General features: G+C 34.7%; 1 protein-coding gene across 2 annotated transcripts in view; it reads right to left on the bottom strand.

Moving 5' to 3' along the window:
- The window catches only part of FSTL5 (follistatin like 5), a 261207-nt gene that overhangs the window by 23871 nt on the left and 214842 nt on the right, over positions 1-22494 (bottom strand). Inside the window, exons 10-14 of one of the 2 annotated variants that reach the window (XM_035550439.2) lie at positions 22338-22364; positions 18591-18709; positions 9309-9458; positions 4531-4638; positions 2886-3010 (exon numbers count right to left, since the gene is read on the bottom strand). In XM_035550439.2, the coding sequence (XP_035406332.1) occupies positions 2886-3010; positions 4531-4638; positions 9309-9458; positions 18591-18709; positions 22338-22364 (529 nt within the window). The remainder of the gene's footprint in view (positions 1-2885; positions 3011-4530; positions 4639-9308; positions 9459-18590; positions 18710-22337; positions 22365-22494) is intronic. The other variant, XM_050710405.1, reaches the window with a different exon arrangement.

The raw sequence follows: 22494 nt of genomic DNA, 5'->3' as shown, positions 1-22494 counted from the left end.
AATCTATGGTTTAAGTATTAGACAGAATATTACAGGCCTCATGTCAGACTACAGCGATTTTGTTTATTTGGCGTGTGATTGGAAAAAAAAAGTCTGAAAAAAACAGAAGTTACAAAACAATAATTGTACTAGTTCTGAAATTACATCCACCTTCATTGTATACCTTTAGTCACTTGTTCAATTTATTTTTTTCACTGTTTAATTAAGTTTAATATTCTTTTTCTAATTCTGTAGGTTTTCTCTTTATTCTTTGTTTCTCTTTTATCTTCTCCTTCATCCTAACTCACATATAGGACAGGTAAAATGACTCTTCAGCTGCAGGTAGTTGTGACTCACCATACACAGCAGAAAGCAAGTACTTGGCCTGTTTAGACAGAATTCCAATTTCAAATAGATTGAGTTTGACAAAATGAGTTCTTCACTCTTTGGACTGGGCCTATTTTTCCTGGTTCCCCTCCTTGTATGATATCTTTCATACCTTTCTTTTCCTATTTACATGAAAATTAATGTATCTAAGTATCAGTGCTGTTCTATTGATCCTTTTATAGCAAAAATCTGCATGAATAATTATATTACTGTATGATAGCATACGTATCTTATAAATAAATGTGCTTGCCTATACTGTATAGAATTATTTTACATTCCATTAAACAAAGCAAGCATTTTTACTAATTCAATACAATTTTTGGTGATGCATTGTGTAATATTTTCAAAATGGTTAAGTCATGCCAACATTTATTGAAATGTTAACTGATTAACTTTCTCCTCCCTCCCCCCCCCCCCCCCCAACAGCCAGGTCTTGGACTTTTAAAGACTTGCACACATTAATGGAACTTCAATTCATTTAATATCACATACAAGTGTGCAACAGGATCCCTTAGCTTAAAAAATTGTCCAAGGAGACAACTGAATCAGTCATTGTAGATCACTAACTGCCCTCTTCCGTTAATGCAGTCTTTGGCAATGGATTAGGGAGCTATGCAGGCAGGAATCACCAGCTGTAAATTCCCTTAAAGATAAAGCTGAACAAATTTGCCCTCCCTAGGGCAATAATTTAGCAATAAACATCAAAATCAATTAGTCAGAAGGGTAGTACCTCTAATGCTGGTAGTTTATGAAGTAGTAGCTTCTGTTCTCTCAAAGCATGCCTGCTCCAAATGTAGCAGAATTATTTTATGGTTTTCTATGGCTGAGGTTAGGAACACAATGTGCATTTATTTACTTATTTAAAGCAATGTGGCAGTAATGGTACTTAGAGTCAATTCCTATTCAAACATATTAATTTACACATTCCTTTTAAAGTGCATATGGTTGATTGCTAATTTACTTGTTAAAAGTTTTGTAGAAAACTAAAAATTTTCTTTTTCTTTTTTTGATATAGACTAGATTCTTCACAGGCACATATTTTAGAGTAAATTCTGGAACCAATTGTAAAATCACCCTAAATTTGATGTTTTCATTTTTAAAAAAGACTAAATCTTTTTTGAGACTAAAATCTTTTTGGATGGAGATGCGTATTTATATATATGATTTGGGATTTTAGCTAAACATGAATGATGCCTTCTCATAACTGAAGGAAAGTTAGAATCATCCTAATAAGAGCATTTCTGTAGATACTTGAAATTAGAAGGGCACAATAAGCAAGTAAGTTAATTATTTGCTGAGGTCATTTGCACTGAAATATATCTGTGTCACTTTGCTAATAACCTAACAGTCCTGAGCATACAAAGTGCTAATAACTATTAATGTAAGATTCAGATGTACAAATCCTAGAAGGCAAAATTTTTCTACCCTATGGGTACAAATGTTACAGAAAACATTAAAGGAAAATGAAATTTCACATTCCTACTAATGCATTTTGAGGAAGAAAAATAGAAATAGATTTTAGTTTAAGAGGCATTGGTGAAATTCTGAAAAGATTTCTGCTTTACATCTGTATTAAACTTTGCCCTCTTTTCCTCACACTCTCTTTCCTTGTCCCATATGTCTCTAAAATCCAACTTGTTACTTCCTTCCAGTTTTCCATACTTGGTATATTTCTATCGCAGCCAAAAGTTGTCTATTCCTTGGACACACAAACAATCCTACATTCATTGAGAGAAATAACTAAAGTCCCAAGAACTTACAGTGTTTTACAGTATGGATTATAGTGCAAACCATTTTTAACATGTAAGAATTTCATTTACTCAGCACCCATGAAATCGGAAAAACTTTATGCATGCATCTAAATAGAGTTTACACAGCTTGCTTGTTTTGCACAGCTTTACACTCTAAATAGAGTTTACACAGTCATAGTTTGTTTTAAAAACAGATAGCCTGATTAAAAAAACATAGAACAGAATTAGCAAGATACTCTAGTTCAGAAAGACTTAAGTTATGTTGTATCATAACTCCTTTTAAAACTCCGTGTCTTTTCTGGTCTGTTTATCAAGAGAAAAACTTTAATGCAACATACATGTAATATGACATGGCAAATACTATATATAACAACTGCTCTGGTGTAGAAGAAATTAGGGAGTATCATTTCCAAATGAAGATTTATGCTCCTAATTTAGGGAATTATCTGAATGTTACAGTTATCAATTCCGCAAGAACACTCCAGGTGATATTACATCTCAACTTTAGTACCCAGAGTAATGGAATTTTTGAACGTTTGATGAGAAAAGGAAAAAACAAGACAACACATTCTAATAAATGTTTGTTCTGATAAATTCAACAGCCTTTATTCAACAAAACTCACATGAAGTTTGTATATGAAAAAGGGTCTTTCCGAGCAATACTGAAGAGGCATGGTCTCACATTTTCAAGGTTATTTTTAATTTGTTTTCTTTGGAGGCAACATTATAGTTCATTTGAAAGTTAATTATAACTGAGTTAAAACTTACCTTATATGGGTAATGATGAGGGTTGTAGCAGGAATGAAAAAGTCATCTACTCTGTCAAACTGCTTTCCTACTGGCTGAGTATGGATTGTGTGATGAGAAACACTCCCACTGGCTTGTGTTATCACCTACATAAAGTAATATTATTACAAACTATGGAAATACTCCTTCAAAATTTAATCTAAGTACATTCATACAATATTGCCTCTTTATTTCATCTGCTGTGTTAATCTTCAGCTAGAAATGACAACACAAATGACAGTGAATAAAGCTGATCAGCATTTCAGATTTCAAAGAATTGTTACATACCTAACGTACCTGATCTTCATATTTCCTTTTTTTCCTCATTTTTTTTAAATCCATATTTATTCATATACATTATTAAAGTCTCCAGCAGTTAGTGCAAACTAATATTTTTGTTTACCTTTTTTCACAGTTGACCCTAGATTGGGATTATGCTTCTTAAGCACTTCAGCCCAAGTGAAAATATATTATTAATTGATTCACAAGAAGCTATGCCTATACATGCTCCCAAGTCTTGTCAATCAGGAGGCAATTCAATATAGCACATATATATTTCAGAAGAGCAAGTGTGTTTCAGTTTACGTATTCCTTGAACCAATTTTCCTTGAATTTTCCTCAAATCCTGAACAGCCTCTGCAGTAAATCTTTATGGACAAGTAAAAGACAATTTTATATTAATAGCCACTATGATAATCATTTACATGCTCTTAAGACTGGATTAAAAAAGGAAAAGACTTGATTATGGATAGTGTAAAGGAAAAGGAGAGTGAAGATGATCACTGGCTTTAAAATAGGATACGTGTGACTCAATTATCAGTCATTTTCTTAGGAGGAGTAACAGTGAAACTGCCACAAATTATCTTGCATATGCACAGTTACTAAGAGTCTAGAGGTGCTAAAAAAGGTGTTTTCAAATGTTACTCATTTTTTTCTATTTAAGCCCTACGTTTGAATTTCTCTCTTTATGCATTTAAAAACAAATAAGGACTCCATTGACTTCTAGAAAAAGGAAAATAAGTTGAAATAATTTTGAAATTATGACACAAAGACTATCTCCATATTCTCATAGGATTACTTTAAATTAGGAGAAGAAAGTAGTGAAAAAGCAGCAATGCAATTACAGTTTCTTGAAATGTTTCTTTAGTGGCTGTCCCTAGGCTTGCCACTGCTCAGAGGGCATGTGAAAAACAAAAATTTTTATTATATATCTGAAGAAAAAAAAAAAAAGATGGAACTGTCTTACCTTATTTTACTTACTCTTATATTTTACACTTAGTTTAGTGAAATATGAATATGCCTAAAATCCAATGTATCCTCTAATTAGGGGCAAAAACACCATAAGCAGCAAATTTGCTCTCAAAAGACTGGAATAGTGGCAAAACATGCTGTTGTTTTTACCTGTATTCCATGGCCTTCTATCAAGTTGATATTGTCAGTTCTGAGTAAAGGTTTTGAAAATATATATATATATACATATTTTAAAGCAAAGTCAGTTATCTATCTTACTACCTCTGCTGGGTCATCATAATGATGTTTAAAGGAAAATATACAAATGTCTCAATTACATAAAAATTCAGCCTATCTAGATTTCATAGCATATAATCAGTCTGATCAATATACCCACCTGCAAAGTTGGTGAATTCTTTTCCATGTTTCCCCAGCTCAGAACCCAGACTTGATCATGTGATTTATCGTAGTGTAGTTTCACTGGGACAGGATCTGTACTCACTGCCTGCAGCATAATAAGAGAAGAAATTCTTACTTTCTGTCACATTTTAAAAAGAAAAATAATAAATATGATTGAATTAAAATGATGACTGGACATACATTTCCCGATGTTTTAAGATCATATTTAAAAATTATATTGTCAGTTTTTGAAACAGTCCTCTGATTAATTCAATGTTACTGAATCACTGATTTTTATCCATTATGTGTTCTAATATTTGACATCAAAACTGCATCATATTGAGGCTATTAAGAAGCTGAAAATAAACATTTTAAATCAAGTAAAAATGTACTTACCTTCCTTCCCTACCATCCCTCTCTTCATACGTATCAGTTAAAAACTACACAAATTATTGGAAAATGGCTAAAAAGAGAAAGTATACTCAAACCACATAGTGAATCAACACGAGATGCTCCTGCACAGTCCTGCATAAAACCAACACAGTGTTACTGCAGCCAACTCTGCTAAAGTGTATACTGTTGCAGTTGGTAAGCCTATTAACATATAAATGTTTCCTGAATACGATTTCTACTTTTTGTAGATGTGATCAGAACCAAGGTGTTTTCCCTACAACCTTGAGTTCTGTCTCCAGAGACTAAAAACCTTTTAGGCAGTTGAGATCTACACTTCCTTTTTTAGGAGAAAGACTGAATAATTCAGAGGTATCAAAAGGGAGGACAGACTATTTGATTCAGAGACATTCTGCATGAGGTAACAGTTGTGGGGATTACTTTTCTATATTCATAATTAAAGCAGAAAAAATAAGTGGAAATTGTTTTTAAGTCTCACTATTATGGAACAATAAAGCACAGCTTGTTTATCAGTTTGTCAGGGAGTGTACCAGCTGGCTAATTAAGTGAACCTAATTTAAAGTAATGATGTAGATCCTCAAGATAATGCACTAATGGCTGGCTGAGATTGCTGATGATACTTAACTATACTCCTGAGGTGTTGGAAGTCACAACTTCATGTAAAAAAAAAAAAAAAATCCATTTTCTTCTTTTAGAAAATGGAAAACGAAGACAGGTTGCTGCTCGCCAGATGATTTAAAAACAGAAAGGTGCCCCTTGGAAAAGGTCATTCAAGTTTCATAACATTTTCTACTGCAAATAGAAGACAATTAGTCTAAAATAATACTTTGGTGGCTGTTGTATAGTTATTTTGTTCAGGCATATCAAAATTCAAGTTGGATTCCTCAAATGAAAGGTCTGGTTCGTGCATGTTCTGCTCAATGAGCACCAGTTGTGTTTGGGATCTGGGCCATGGCACTGCCTGGAGAAGGAATTACCTGTGGAGTCATGCAAGGACAATGCAACTCCCAAGAAAGGAGCAGACAGCAAAAAGAAGCTCAGAGTCTTGGAGACATGCTTTCACAGCTGTTTCTAGCTATTCCAGGCTCAAATGCCACCAGCACAGAGTACTAAATGACAATGAGTTCTGGTTATATCAGCAAGCCTTGAAGTCGTCCTACTTAACTTCATGCTGCTAAGCAGTTCCAAACAATTACAGGTGACAGCACTTGTTTTCAAGAACTTACAAATGAAAGTAAATATTTTTCTTAACTTTATTATCTATGATTTAGATGTACCTGGCTAAATCAGGAAACCTATGTATATCTCCTTAAAGATACACCATCCATGTCCCTAGTTTGGAAACATATATTGGAATTTAAAATGTCTATTCTAGGATCTTTTTAAAGTAATTATCTTGATAAAGATTTTTTCATAGAAACAAATCATCCTACAATCTAGTTATATACATTATCTAGATGTATGTATGTACACTTGTATACACATTTTCTTCATTAACTTTTATAGCATAAATTAATAAATATAACGTACATAATAGTACTTCAAACAAATACCGTAACAAGGAAAACCACATCAATATGTTTCCTAAAAAAAGGCTGTTCAAAGGTGACCTGGCTATTATTACAGTAATGGAAAAGCGATGCTATTCTATTTTTCAAGACTTTTTTTTTTTTTTTTTTTTTAGGTGAAATGTGTTTTGCTGCTGTTGTTTGGCCCTTGATTAGCATGAAGGCTTGTGTAGTATTTGGTTTTACTTAATATGCCCTCTGAGGAGCACAGAAATAATGCACAAAGCCTAGACCATTACAGAAACTTGAATATTTAATCTAACTCCATACAAGAACTGGAGAATCCCTCTATATCTTTATTGAGGAGGGGTATACTTTTAGTTGGTGGCTAATTTATTGAATTTTACTCTTTAGTTAACATGTAATGTTAAGTATCTCTAGGCATACCATAAATGACAATAAAACAATTATTAAAATAATTACAAATCTCATTTAAAGCAAATTTGAAATGTCTACCAATCAAACTATTCCATAAAACCGAAGTTCAAAACAACTTCCAACTTTTTTTTTTAAACATATTTCAGTAAGCTCTAAAGGCATAATATTGTCTCTCTTGTCACTGAAGTCTAAATGTTAATAAATGCAATTAAATTGGGATATCATTCATCAGTTTGACAAATTAAGATGACAAATTAACGCCAGTCGGAGACCAGGGAAATCATTGCTAGAAATTCCAGTTCTTCAAATAAGAGGATTGCAGTGAGAATTTTTTTTCAGTGGCTCTTCCTGAAGAAGTACATCAAATTGGCTGTAAAAAGTCTTATTCTCAGAAAACCAATTCTGATATGCAAAGGTAAACTTAACTAAATAACGATAATAATAAAATAAAAAGAAGAAAAGGAACAAAAATATAAATAACTTTTTATTTTTAACTTTTTTTTTAAAAGCATTTTATCCATCCCCATCCTCATTTGGAGTGGCTACGGTTTTCAATGCAGCTATGTCTACTGAGTCAATTGATAGACAAGGTAGTAAATATAGATGTTTAAAGAATATAAAATGATAAGAATTAAAATGTTTTTGTCACTATATATATAATCTCTATATTAAAGATTTTCATTTATTTATTGGCCAGAAAGGGCAAAAAAGCCTGAAGAAAATCTCTATTTAAGTATTTTTTATTTAAAATAAATTAGAGTTCTAATACAAATCCATGTTATATTTAACTAAAAACATGTTGGTGATAGATGTGATGATACTATAAGTAACTCTGTAGATGTTATTTATAGTTTGTAATCATTTCTATGATTAAAATTTGAATCAGAACATCCAATGTGGTGTCAAAACCTCTATATCAGAAAACCTCTCATACAGATTTTCTTTCTTCAAAGAATCAGAGCAGAGTTGTTAACAATTTAACTAGCTTCAGAGCTTTTGCCCAGGAAATAATTTTATTTCAGAAAAAGCATAGCCCTGCTTTTAAAGTAAATTTCAAGAAGATTTTATATGATCTGTAATGTACTCAAATAAAAACCAAACCAACCAACCAAAGCCGAAACAACAACAACAAAAAAAACCAAACCACAAGCCCCAAAAGAATGTTGACACTCCTGTGTTGAAAGCCTTTCTTTACCACTGAAAGCCAAATAAAACTTATCTTTCTGTTCAAATGACACCTGCCTGAAAAACTAAAGACTATACTATGAAATGTAATCTAATATAAAGGAAAAAAAAAAAGTGTAATATGATAGGAACACTAGGCAGAAACCAAATAGCAAAAATAATTACATTTTGCCTTTTTGATATGCCTTGTAAACATAAATATTTTAAGACTTTAAATAATATCTTCATAATCAGAAAGTATTTTAAAATATGATGGATTTATAGCTATGATTTGCCAAATGCATTCTCATATGCCTTTGACAATGCAACAGAATAAAACCTGTCCTTGTGTAAATCCCCCATTTAACCTTGCAGTACATTGACACCACTTATAATGCATTGATACCAGTGGAAATGGGAGAAAGAAAGAAAAAAAAAAGGAGAGAGACAGTGAGAGAGAGGCCACGAATAGATTGGCTATAGTATTTGATTTCTATAATGGCAACCAAACTTCAATTTTTACTCCATCCCAATGAGGCTACTACTGACCATGTGAATTATATTGTGACTCTCAGGCTCTCCTAAGGCAATTGTACTGCTCCAAACTCTAGTATGTATCTTAGCATTGCCTTTACTACAAGGTCTTTTACAAACTATATGAGTTAATTAATCTCTGTACCATAGCATCATTTTCTCTCTTTTAGCCAATTAATTATTTTGATTAAGCAGAGTATCTCCAATAATGTCTCAGAGGCTGAGAAACAGACAGTACTACCTACATAGCAGACAGGAGTAGAGAAGTTCCAGACCACAGCCTCCAATCTTCGCTAAGCATGGTCTTGTGTCTTCCACAATTCCAGCAATTTCTCTATCTGAAAGTTTACTGAATAACAGCCCTCCACCTTCTGTAGTCAACCTAACCCCCTGATCTTTCCTGTCAAAATGGTTAAATTCCATTATGATAAAATACTATTCTATACCTTCATTTTCAAGTGAAAAGTACTTCAATTCAGAAATTTTCCAAAGAACTACATTTCCTCAACTACTTAATTTTTTTAAGAGGTATTTTTTCATATTGATTCTGTCCCTGCCAACTGACTATTTACAGGAACAATAACTAAACAAACTGTTGTTAAATGTAAATGAGCTTTTTTCCAGATACTGTTTGCTCTCAAACTAATGGCATCTTTTTTCCAAAATATAATGAAAAAAACTTAGACATCAAATTAGACATCAACTCAAAAATTAGAAATACCTGTACAACTTTCTGAGACTGTACATCAACGATAAGTACTCTGTTGAGTGTGGGCTGAGTCACGTAAATGAACTTGTCTTTTACATTAACAGCAGTTGCCCATACACACCGCTGAACAGGATCTCCATCAGCTTTGGGACAAACTTCATCCTATATTTCAAAAGAAACAGAGAAAGTGCAAGAATCAGAACAGCTAACAATGCAATAGATACAGACAAATTAGAAAAATAACAATATTTTTTTCTTCCCCTTTTTTTAACTGTAAAATACAAATCTCAGAAAATTTAGGGAAGGAAAAAGGACAAATTGACATTAGGACATATATTGAGGCTAGCCAAACTGCATGTTGTAAGCACCATGCTACTCAAAAGCGTTCTAAGTGTAAAACATACTTCAATACATTCAGGCAGCATTAGCATTGCTGTCCTCAAAGAAAGGATGTGTGTTTTCTACACATGTCCTGAGAAAGAAACCCATTTGAAACAATACATGTAGAAAAGTAAGCGAGAGACCTTTTTAAAAATAACAAACAAATAAAATGCACACAAATATATCTTATTACTGTACAGTAGCTTGCAACTCCCCCTTCTGCATCATCACAGTATCTTGCGAAGAAATGCAGTTATAGACAGGGCTTACACCTGAGAATACACCAGTAAGGCAGGTTCAAGATGCAGAAATATGAAACTGGAAAGATGACTGTGTAGCTGGAGCGCAAGAGAAGAGGAGGAGCTGTGGTTCAAGTTGCCACATGTTATAGGGACAAAGCACCAGTAATTAGAGGGATTTGCTTTTCTGGTCATCTGGAGTACTGATACATTGCTTCAGAAGTTTGCTCTTGCTCTAAGACGTTCCAGAGGCCTATCACACAAGTGTTAAACCCCATATAAATCAATTGCTTCAAATTATCATTCCTTACCCCTCTGTCCTTCCATCCCTGCAAAAGGATGAAAATAAAACAAAAACAAAACTCCTGTTGACTTCAGTGAAATCATACTTCATATTCCATAATTACTAACTCTCACAGTTTATGTTCACTATTCATATTTTACAAATATATTACTGTTCATCATATATATATAGGTATTTATATCTCTGTTTCTATGTATTCTTAGTAAAGTTTTGTATTTATCAAAATTAAAAAAATATTTGGACAAATACATTACCATATTTATAAATTCTCTTATTGAAATAGCATGATTTATTCCTATAACAGACATCAACTTTATGTAAAAACAAACAGCTGAAAAATATTCTGCATGGAGAGGTACAACACGTGTCGAGGGTTTTTTGTTGTTGTTTTCCTGACCTATTCTTCTTTTCCCTCTTTATTTTTCTTCTCATTGCAAGGGAAAATTTCAACAAATTAAAATTATTATTTATTTTTAGCATTTATCTGTACTTCCTCCTAATTTAAAATGCTCTGTCTCACGCATCATAACTGGTCACTGTGAAAACAATTATGATATGTCAGCAGATGATGACTTCAGTGTAGAATGAACAGAAAGAGTTGAAGAGATCTTTAAAAATAATTCTGTTTTTAAGCCTTAGACTCCTTTTAAATGAAGGGGAAAAATACTGTGACAGAACAATACATCATAGAATCACAGAGTATCCTGAGTTGGAAGGGACCCACAAGGATCATAGAATGGTTTAGGTTGGAAGGGACCTTAAAGATCATCTAATTCCAACCCCATTGTCAAGGGCAGTAATAATTCCCACTGAATCAGGTTGCTCAAAGACCCATCCAACCTGGCTTTAAACACTTCTGGGGATGAGGCATACACAACTTCTCTGGATCATGGAGTCCAACTCCTGGTTCCACACAGGACCACCCAAAAAACAGACCATGTGTCTGAGAGCATCTTCCAAACACTTCTTGAACTTCAACAGGCTTGCAGCTGTGACCGCTTCCATGGGGAGCCTGTCCCAGTCCCAAACCACCCTCTTGGTGAAGAACCTTTTCCTCACACCCAGCCTGACCCTCCCCTATCCCAGCTCCATGCTGCTCCCTCAGGTCCTGTCGCTGTCGCCAGAGAGCAGAGCTCAGCACCTGCCCCTCTGCTCCCCTTGTGAGGGAGCTGCAGGCCGCCGTGAGGCCTCCCCTCAGCCTGCTCTGCTCTGGGCTGAACAAACCAAGGGACTTCAGCCGCTCTTCAGACATTCTCCCCTGTAGAATCTCACTGTCTTGTCAGCCCTCCTTTGGATGCTCTCAGATAGTTTTATGTCCTTCTTATACTGTGGTGCCCAAAACTGCATAGAGTGCTTGAGGTGAAGCTGCACCAGTGCAGAGAAGAGAGGGACAATCACTCCTCTTGACCGGCTAGCAATGCTGTGCTTGATGCATCCCAGGGTACGGCCGGCCCTTTTGGCTGCCAGGGTACACTGCTGACTCATATTCAATGTGCCATCAACCAAAACCCCCAGATCCCTTTCTGCGGGGCTCCTCTCCATCCTCTCATCCCCAATTCTGCATATGTATATCCACAATTGTCCCTTTCCAGGTGCAGAATCCGTCAGAGCCTGTTATAACCACATTTACTATAACCCTTTGAGCTTGACCCATCTGCCAATTGTTCAGCCATTGTACTATATATGGATGGCCGGGCCCAAAGAGTTGTGGTGAATGGAGCCAAATCCAGTTGGAGGCCGGTTACTAGTGGAGTCCCCCAGGGCTCAGTGCTGGGGCCGGTCCTCTTTAATATCTTTATCGATGACCTGGATGAGGGGATCGAGTGCACCCTCAGTAAGTTTGCAGATGACACCAAGTTAGGTGCGTGTGTCGATCTGCTCGAGGGAAGGAAGGCTCTGCAGGAGGATCTGGATAGGCTGGACCGATGGGCTGAGGTCAACTGTATGAAGTTCAACAAGGCCAAGTGCTGGGTCCTGCACCTGGGGCGCAACAACCCCTGCACCTGGGGCGCAAAGGCTGGGAGATGAATGGTTGGAAAGCTGCCTGGCCGAGAAGGACCTGGGAATACTGGTTGATAGTTGGCTGAATATGAGCCAGCAGTGTGCTCAGGTGGCCAAGAAGGCCAACAGCATCCTGGCTTGTATAAGAAGCAGTGTGGCCAGCAGGTCTAGGGAGGTGATTGTCCCCCTGTACTCGGCTCTGGTGAGGCCGCACCTTGAGTACTGTGTTCAGTTTTGGGCCCCTCTTTACATGAAGGACATGGAGGTGCTCGAGATGGTCCAGAGAAGGGCAACGAAGCTGGTGTGGGGTCTGGAGAACAAGTCTTACGAGGAGCAGCTGAGGGAGCTGGGATTGTTCAGCCTGGAGAAGAGGACGCTCAAGGGGGGACTTTGTCGCTCTCTACAGGTACCTTAAAGGAGGCTGTAGCGAGGTGGGGGTTGGTCTATTCTCCCACGTGCCTGGTGACAGGACGAGGGGGAATGGGCTAAAGTTGCGCCAGGGGAGGTTTAGGTTGGATATTAGGAAGAACTTCTTTACTGAAAGGGTTGTTAGGCATTGGAATGGACTGCCCAGGGAAGTGGTTGAGTCGCCATCCCTGGAGGTCTTTAAAAGACGTTTAGATGTAGCCCTTAGTAATATGATTTAGTGGAGTTCTTGTTAGTGTTAGGACAGAGGTTGGACTCGGTGATCTTGGAGGTCTCTTCCAACCTAGACGATTCTGTGATTCTGTGATATATTTGTCTAGCTGTATGGTGGACATTTTGTCCAGAAAGATACTGTGAGAAATGTTATTGAAAGCTTTGCTAAAATCCAAAACAATTACATCAGCTGGCTTCCTTTGGTCAACTATGTGGCTAGCCTTGTCATGAAAGTTGTTTAAACGGGACATTTCCCTTGTGAAAAGGGACTTTTCCCTATGTTGGCTGTGACCAATGACTGCATATCCAGTACTAAACAATGTTTTCAAGAAGTAGATGATGCATTTCAATGCTAACTTTTCTGTTTCATCAACATTCTTTGCCTGCTGTGCCTCTGTACATTAGAGAAAATACACTCAATCTTTATATGTCAAAAGAAGAAATAAATCAATTTTGAACTCTAACTGAAGGAGTTTCTTTACAGAAGATCAATAGCCCCTGCTTGTTCCTATGTGGTTCTTAAACCTCAACAAAGGGAAGGTCTTTCAGAAATTGCATTCATAAGGAAAAGCTACTAAACTCAGGTTCCATGGGATGGCACATAATCAGGACCTTCAGCAGATCTTAGACATATAAAGAGTAAGATTTATCTTGCACTGCTAAAAAAGCCATGCACTCTCTAGAGAGGTTTAAAATCTGTTTTTAAAGAATGATAAGCGTAGTGACAAAGCAAACTTTTTATCTTAAACATGGCTAAAAGCTTTTCTTTGCATAAAGTGAAGTGTCAACATAAACAAGTATGTTTCTAATATTACGTGCAATCATCAGATCTACTGTCATTTGCCTTCTGTGCAACTGTCACTTCAATTGGAAGGTTGTTTCACTGATCTCAAATTGTGCTTTATATTTATTCTAAATATGCCTTGTCTTAGTTCCATGCTTTATCTAAACAGATAACTACTTTTAGATTGTTCTACACACTCCTGTTGTGTCCTCAGCGAACAATTACTTCAAATAATGCATCCTTAAATGTCTGTATCTTTAAATGTTTATCCTGTGTCCTTTTCAGTCCTTTCAGTCATCTCTCTTAGAAACTCACCTTAGTTTTCTTCATTTTTTGGTGCTGTGATTCTACAAGGGCACATTCAACATACCATGTAAAAATAGCACCAACTCCCGCTGAAGGAATTCAGGTTTCTCTCACATGGCATCACATAGATTAGTGTAAATGATTAATCATACCTCCCACTGTGGAGGTATACCAGAACAGAGCTATTTTCCTGAATCTGAGTTTAAAACACTGATTGAAATGTATTTCCAAATATTCTCTCAATGTAAAAGATACCTAAACTACATATATATATATATATGTATATAGATGTATGCGTACACATACTTTATTTAAATTATAAACTACAGGGCATGATTCTTAGTATATGGATAATTCATAAAACTCAATCCTTATTTTCCACTTCAAATACAGCAAGAAGAAAGCACCATACTTTCTTAGATCAAAAGTAAAAAATAGAAAGAGAAAGTAAAAGATAAATTTACACATACAAATTCAATTCACTCATTTTAGAATATTGCTTTTGTTATAAATTCCTATAACACAATTCCAACTCTCACTTTGCTCCAAAACTTAAAAAAAAAAAGTGTTTCTCGAAAGCAACAGTAAAAAATATGCACCCAAATTCTCATATCCAAAATAGACTTTTTCCCAGCACCAATGGGTTTATGCAGTTGTTTCCCTTCTTATTCAAGCCCACACTTATCTACAAGCTCCAGAAATACCTTCAATCAATGGAACCAAAATCTTACTTTTGAAAAGTTAACAGTTATCTGATTAGACAGTTCAGATTTCCTTTACATTCGAAGCAATAATTCTAAGTCTCTATATTAATTTCCCCAGAGGTTGGGTAATTGGTTAAAATAATTTCTCCTTAAAATATAAGGATAAAACCACCATTTTCTTCTTCTAATTAAAATATGAGCAATTTACTTTTTCCTAATTCATTCTCTGAAAAAGCTAACATCTGATAGAACATTAACTTTTTTCATTGCTTTTTTCCCAGATTTTTAATCAAAAAGTGCCTCACCCTACATCATGTCAGCAAATGGAGGAAAATAAATCCTTACAGAAAGTTTTTCAAACTAGACTGGGGCAAAATTCTCAGGAGAAAACACGTGTTTACAGATTTGTGTGTGCAAACTCCTTGTTTATAAATCTAGACTTAATGCAAGAGTCCTCAGTGTTTTAACAAGAATTTGAGTAAATCTCTTTAAGCAGTATAAGGAAAACTCCACCTATGCTTTAATTAGTAAGATGACATCAACCATTTACAGGCATGTATGTGTCCAGGTTTGAATTTATATATCACCTAATCCATCTTACAACAGGAAGTTTTATATGATGAACATACTTGTTATTCAATAGTGAAAATCACTGTGGACCTTTTTCATTTTTTTTCCTCAACAATTTTGCATTTACTACACTTCCTGCGTCACAAGAGTGTAAATATGTAAACAAAAGAAATTTCTGTGGACTAACTACCGTGTCTCAAGTTCACATCCTGTGGAAACTTTGCTCTGGCGCATAGTCACATTTTGAAAATTATCATGAAATTAAGCATCATGTTCCCACCTTTAGCACACATTCAACTTCAAATATTAGAAGTCTCGGTTTATTCAAACACACATCTATTTTATTCTGAAATATGGCCATGATGTGTTAGTTCTTGTAGTAAAGAGGGAATCAGAATTATGTTGAACCCAGAATGATTTTTCTATCAATCTTGACATTTTTAAATTGCCTTACCCCCCCCCCCACCCCCAAATTATTTTAATTGGAGGGTAAAATAAAAACATTGTTGCATAAGAATTAGAATTCAAGGGCTTTGGATAATATTAATTTGCAGAATATGAATACAGATTGCATATTAGCAAGGAATATGCCCCAAACACTTCAGAATGAGAAGACATTTAACTGCTGAGAAGCACTACGTGCAGCATGGATAAGGATCTATTTGACAACAGTTTAAACAGAATTGTCAATATTAGCCCAATAAAAGTCAACTTTCATTTGGTACTTACTTAGAATATTCCAGTAATTTAAATGATTCTGAGAAGGAGTGGAGGAAGCTCTTTATAACTTCCTGTGAACCAAGATGATCCAGTAAAGCACTAAATCTTTTCCTTCACTTTAAACACAATAAAAGTCTAATTGATTCCCTTGTTAGGCACACACTAAAGTGCTTCACTGTATTGACACTCAGTTGCATAAGAGGCAATTAAATATTTAGATAAGAGTTCTCAAGTATATCGTTACTGAGAAATTGTATTTACCTTTAGCAAAATTAGCATAGCTAAATAAGCACGTGTAAATACCGCACCACTCATTCACAACACAAAGCAATGCCATGTAGAAACACCAGAGCTCATTCTTTTATCTGAGCTTTTGTAAAGGTAATTCTACTTTGCTGACAAGTAAACAGGAAAGCCAGAGAGGAACATTGCAGTATCATGTGTATTTCACTTCTAGTACCTAAACTGCACTGCAGAATTTAGAACTGTTTCTACACTTTAACAAATATTTGACAATGAAACAGGTCTACTGGGGTTTTACTAATCATTTGAACAGCTAATTGAGAAAAGTGTAAAGAAACGGAAGAGTTTTAAGCAAGCACGAAATGATTTCCTATAGGTATATATTAAGGGCTAAGTGACACAGATTCTCTCAGCAATAGCCACCATAGATTTGAAAGGCTATATAAAGCAACTTAAAAATATGCAATATAGCCACATCTCTGATTAGCAGTTATATGAGAGTTGAAGAGAATTAATACCAAACAATTTACAACACCAGCTCTTACCATTAAACAATCACATACTGAGCTAGGTAAAAATTTGATCCTGGGATAGAACTGAGTCATTTTGTTATCATTATTTAGAGAAAACGATTTTTCCAAAGAGGAAGATAAGACATTCTGCAAAGGAGGCAACAGTTATCTAAAGCTCCATGAGTTTTTTGTTTTATTTTGTTTTGTTTTGAATTATGTACTATTATATATATTACTGTTAGTAATAGTATTAGCAGTATATGCAAGAAATTCTTTTAAATTCATATTTCATCTTTTTTTTTTCTTCTTGCAAGAATAAAGATTTATTAACTTCTATTATAAGTGAAGGAAGAAGTTTTTGGTGTTAGAAAACAGAAATATTGTTGAATTTAATGGGCAAAATGACATGCATGCAAGTACAAAGCCTAATATTTTACCACAGCTACCCACAAACCAGAGATACCCGAAGAAGCACAAGTCTACACCTACTTAAAAATGAAAGCTGTCAAGTGGTCTGCTTTCCTGGTTTCTTTTTTAGGGATGGTTGGGGGGGTTAATTATTATGCTAATTTATGTTTGAAGGCAACAAAAAGGAATTAAGTCTGACTTATCCATCCTGATTATTACCACATTTCAATAAAAATACACTTAAAATCTAGCCTGCACTTTACACCGATAAAATTTTAACAGACTTCTTAAATAATCAGCTTTTGAATTAAACAGCCATAAAAAAGCTCTTTGGCTTATTTTTGGCTGTGTCAACCTAATTTCACTTAAGCTGCACAAATCAAGGTATGATTAGCTGTTCAAAGCATAATTATTCACACTAAAATAAATCTTGCTGTTGAGTACAGCAGCCTTTGACATCAATAATGTAAATTGAAGAGGAAAATTCCAATGAGACAGTTCTGCTGTTACTTTGTGCTGTTCTGATGTGCTTTAGGTTTTAGGGAAAAAACAAACTGTACAGCTCATGGGTTATTACACATGGGTTCTCATTTCAAGGTCACTCATTCAAATCCAAATAATGAGAAAAAGCTATTATTTTTGAAAGCTAACAGATCATATAGAACAAGTCAATGTAGTGACTAGTACCAAATGTTCCTGTGAGAACATGCATCATGTCAGCTAGCGATTTGATTAGCAGTAAAGGAAAAACAACGAAAGAACAAATGGAAGTGGAGAATGCACTACTGTTTTTTGTAGTGATACACATAAAAGCTACTTCATAAATGCACAGGATTTGGTGAAAGCAGCTATAAATCCATTGACAATAATGTTATTGAAACTATTTATATAACTGTAAGTTGGAGTCAAAGCACTGATCATCTCTACTAACTTAGTGGAGCTCTAAGGTTGTTTTATCAGGATAAGGATTTGCCTCATGACAACTGACAGTTTAATACAGACAAACAAAATCCATGGAAGAATGATATAAACAAACATCCAGTGGAGAAAAAGAAACCGTTAAAATGACTAATTCAGATATTGTATTTAATAAAGAGAGTGTTAATCCTTGAGTAATAGAGATGCAACTAACTGCATGAAAAAAAAAAGCAGGTAATAAAAAGGAAAAAAAATAAAGAGAAGATACAGAACTGTTAAAGGAAAGGAATGGGAGAAAAAAGAGGGAGAGAGAGAAAAAAGAGAAAGACGAAGAATAGTAAGAAAAGCAGAGGAGATAAATTCAATCTAAAACTAAGACTGAAAGTTTGAATTTGATCAAAGACAAGACAACAAATTTTGAGTATACAATTATAAGTTATACATAAACTGAGAAGGCATATCTGAATTTATCAAGCTGATAACACTAAACTAGCATTTCTTAATTAAAACTATAATTGAGAAAATACTATAAGTAAATTAAAAACAAAACAAAAAAACAACTTGCCTGAAAACCGAGGAGTTTTTCACTAGGCTTAATATGTCTCTGAAATTCACATTCCACTGGTTGTATTACTTTGATTCCATCTTCATAAAAAACATAAAACATGTTCCCAATTCCCAGACCTTAGGAAAAAAAAAACACATTGAAATGTACAAATTTAAATAATCACAAGAAAGAAAATCCTCGTATTGAAGTAAAACCCTCATCATATTACTCATATATCAATTTGTTAATGTGTATTATGCTAATACAACCAATCCTATGGGATCTTCTGTTGTAAAACTAAAACAAAGCTCTTATTCAGAATTTCACAGTTTTCTCCATTGGTAAGACATTGTCTTTATGAATATAGATCTAGAAATATAATCTATAGTTTGACAGCTGCAGTAATGAAAGTCTTCTCATGAAATAATTTACATTGAAATAAAATGAATATATATTCTTCATGTATTCTTATTTTTCTTTTCCTGAGGGATGGAAGAGTTAAAATAATTTCTGTATCGCACTGAAAGAGAAGTTCAAAGTCTTTGTTATAAATCCTTGCTATATGTGACAGTTCTTTTAGTCCAAAAAGGAAATATTTTCTCTTGAATTTTATTGGAAAGCCAGAGCTGGACAGAAATTCAGTCCAAACTTGAAATGACACAAATATTCATAGAACTATTCAATCCTACGGCAATGTTGCTGAATGAGAGGCATGACGTAATGTTTTGTGAAGAAGGTGGGAACCAGATCATGCTTATGACCATTAATAAGAACATCTTTCCAAGTTTGCTATGCACTACTTAAGACAATTGTTGATTTGCTATGATGAATGACTAGTTATCTTTGTAGAATTTTATGAAGAGGAAAATCACCTTACTTATAAAATTATTATAATAAACTCTAACAAATAAACTGTGGGCTACAATGATAAAAAAGCAGATGTCTCCTGTGTACAGAACCTAAGCTTGCACTTGACATAACAACATTTGGCGTATGATCACAGGAATAAAACCCAGGAAACATAAACTTGAGCCTGAAACTCTGCTTATTCTAAATTCCAAAGGAAAACCTATGCTAATAGAAAAGGAAAACATCTTAATATCAAATAAAATAACGTGAACATTAGGGGGGGGAAAAGTGTGGGTTTGTGCACATACATACCTATGTACATAGGTGTTTGTATGTATGTAAATACATACAAATTCATAGTCTACATTAGGAATGACACAGGTAATAAGGTCATTTAAAAGGCTGTAAGATGCATAAGGCTGCAAGGCCATGCCCAGAAACAGCAAGTTCAATTATCTTTGAGAAATCTCCTAGAATCATTCCTGCTTCTGGTCAATTTGTCCTAAAAAGAAGGAAAGAACAGTCTCCACGCAGGGTTTTCCTAGCTTTCTATCACATATATCTATTAATAGGATATCAAGAGCATAGGGAATATTTTGCAATATGTTCAAACTAGCTAATGGGATACTTTTGTATGCCTTTGCAGGTAAAGCAAATAGCCTGTATAAGATAACATGCCAAGTTCTTTCTCTAGAAAGTGCCTGACATTGTGTCCTGTAAGAACTGCTGGAACTTGTAGACAAGTCTGAAGTTAAGCTGCCCCTTCTAGTGATCATCACAGATAGCTGAGCAACTGCCTTACTGTATCTTAGTGAAAAATAAATATGTATATCTGGTTGGGACGAAACAAGGTCTTCCCTTCTCCCTGGACCCACTGTCCTAAAGTGTATTATAGTTATTATCAGAATAAGTAATACCAGAATGTGAGGAAGTAAATCAGCCGATAGTCTGAAGCGATACAGTCATTTAATAAATTGACTCCTAAAACGTCCCCCTCAGTTGCCAATATTCCAAAGCAGGCTTGCTAATTTACAGATAATATTTGTGCATAGCAGCACAACCCAAAGTTTTATGGCTGTATTCCTGGTGTCCAGATAGTAATGTTCACCAAAATGTTCTTCAAAGTCAGTGAAGGAGACACAGTAAGAAATGCCCTTTCTCCTGAGTCAGAGCAGCCAGTTCACATAAGGAACCTTACCTGTGGATCCAGTGACATAATCCCCACGCTTATGACCCCAAATCTCTTCCTTTGAGCATTCATCTACAAATATCTACATAAATATCTAATCACTTAGGCAAGCCCCTTCTTTACAAATACAGGAGCTGTTCCTCTAAGGACATCTGATGTAATTTTGCAGCCCTCTCTCCTCTCCCTGCCTCCCCCAACATAAAACAGTACTTTTATAATACAGTTTCTCTGCCAGAAGCAACAATAACAACTTTAAATATATTCACTGCATTTAGACAAATGTGATTCTATGTTTAAAACTGGCTAACACAATTTTGGAAAAAAGAAACGATGGTGGGTTTGGGTTTGTTTCCCAAATGTACAGTGATATATTTATGCTTGTGTATACATTATATTATTGTATTACATTCTAAAGTGCCTTCAAAATCTTTTCTTACACACTCTTTTCCAGTTTTGTTCAAGATAAAACACAAGGGAACACTTTGATGGACACCTTCCCAATAAGCAGAGAGCATACCACGCATTTGAAAACTTTGAGATAAGCATCTGTTTGTTTATCAGTTTAACTTTTAACAGTGACATTGTATGAAACTCTGAACACATCATTTATACTCTGCAAGGCCAACAGGGCAGGAGGATCATAGCTGAACTCTACTGTAATCAGGCAAGTGATTGTTTATACCAGCTGAGAAACTGATAAAATAGGAATATATATATAAATGTATATATAAAACCAACAGCCTAGTTCATATTTGTAAACACATTGATAAATGCCAAAGTCTAGTATGTAATTAGGCAAATGAAATACAAATTTTTGAATTCTTAAATTAAATTAAAATATTCATTTAAGAAAAACCTAGAAGTATCATTTGCAGCATGAATTCACAGCAAAACCTGAGCCATGTATAATATTACCAATATTCCAAAGAATATACTTGAAACATTTCCTATTCCTGAAATATATAAATTCCTAAATTAAAACTTTAACTTAGGATCCAGATACTTAGAGTAAAGAGATGAGAGCTCACAACAACACTTATTTTCTGTGATATTTTGATATTTCTCCATGGTGACACTTTTTCTGCAGTATGATTTATGAAAAGATTACCTTGTATGTATATGAAAATTAATACCTATTTTCCCTAGTAAAAGATACTTTCCATGCTTTCTATGCTATTAACATCTGATACTGTCTGTATTTATATTTATTCTTCAGTCTATCACAAAGCAAATCACAAACCTCCATTCCCTACCCCAACATTCAAAAACCCCTCCTGAGTATGTAAAGAAGAAAACGTTTTGTCTCGCTGAGAAACAGGAAACTCTATTTTAACTAAACTGTTTAAGATTATAATTTTCACAAGTAAAAATGATTCAGACAAGATCAACAGCATATAAGCTGATTGGTGGGAAGCATTATCATGTCAGCAAACAAAGGCGTGCATTTTAAGTCTGAGTTTCTTGTTCTATTCCTTTGAATAACTGTCTAAAATTTTTGATCAGTTTATTTTCTCCTCCTTCTCCAAATGAAAAAACAGTTCATAAAGGCACCCACATTTAAAGGATTATTTTCCACTACATTTTTTCTTTAAACCAAATCCCTCAAATATTGCACTGTAATGTACTGCAACTGTAGACTATGAGAAAATAACAAAACAAACAAGGAACAATAGATGAGCATTTCATTATAATATACAAAAATATGAAGAAAACATTTATATTAGTACCTTGCTCTCGCCACAATATATTTGCAACTGCAGCATGTAAGAGAGAAAGAATAGAAAAAATAAATGAACAAGAAAAAACAGCATAAAAGATATAACAATTCGGACATAATTAAGACGATTTAACCTCTGATTCACTAAAATACATGTACAGGTAATT

Source organism: Cygnus atratus, chromosome 4 (genome assembly GCF_013377495.2).
Source record: "Cygnus atratus isolate AKBS03 ecotype Queensland, Australia chromosome 4, CAtr_DNAZoo_HiC_assembly, whole genome shotgun sequence".
Taxonomy (NCBI): Eukaryota; Metazoa; Chordata; class Aves; order Anseriformes; family Anatidae; genus Cygnus; species Cygnus atratus.
The sequence above is the reverse complement of the archived record's forward strand: the minus strand, read 5'-3'. Positions and strand labels throughout refer to the sequence as shown.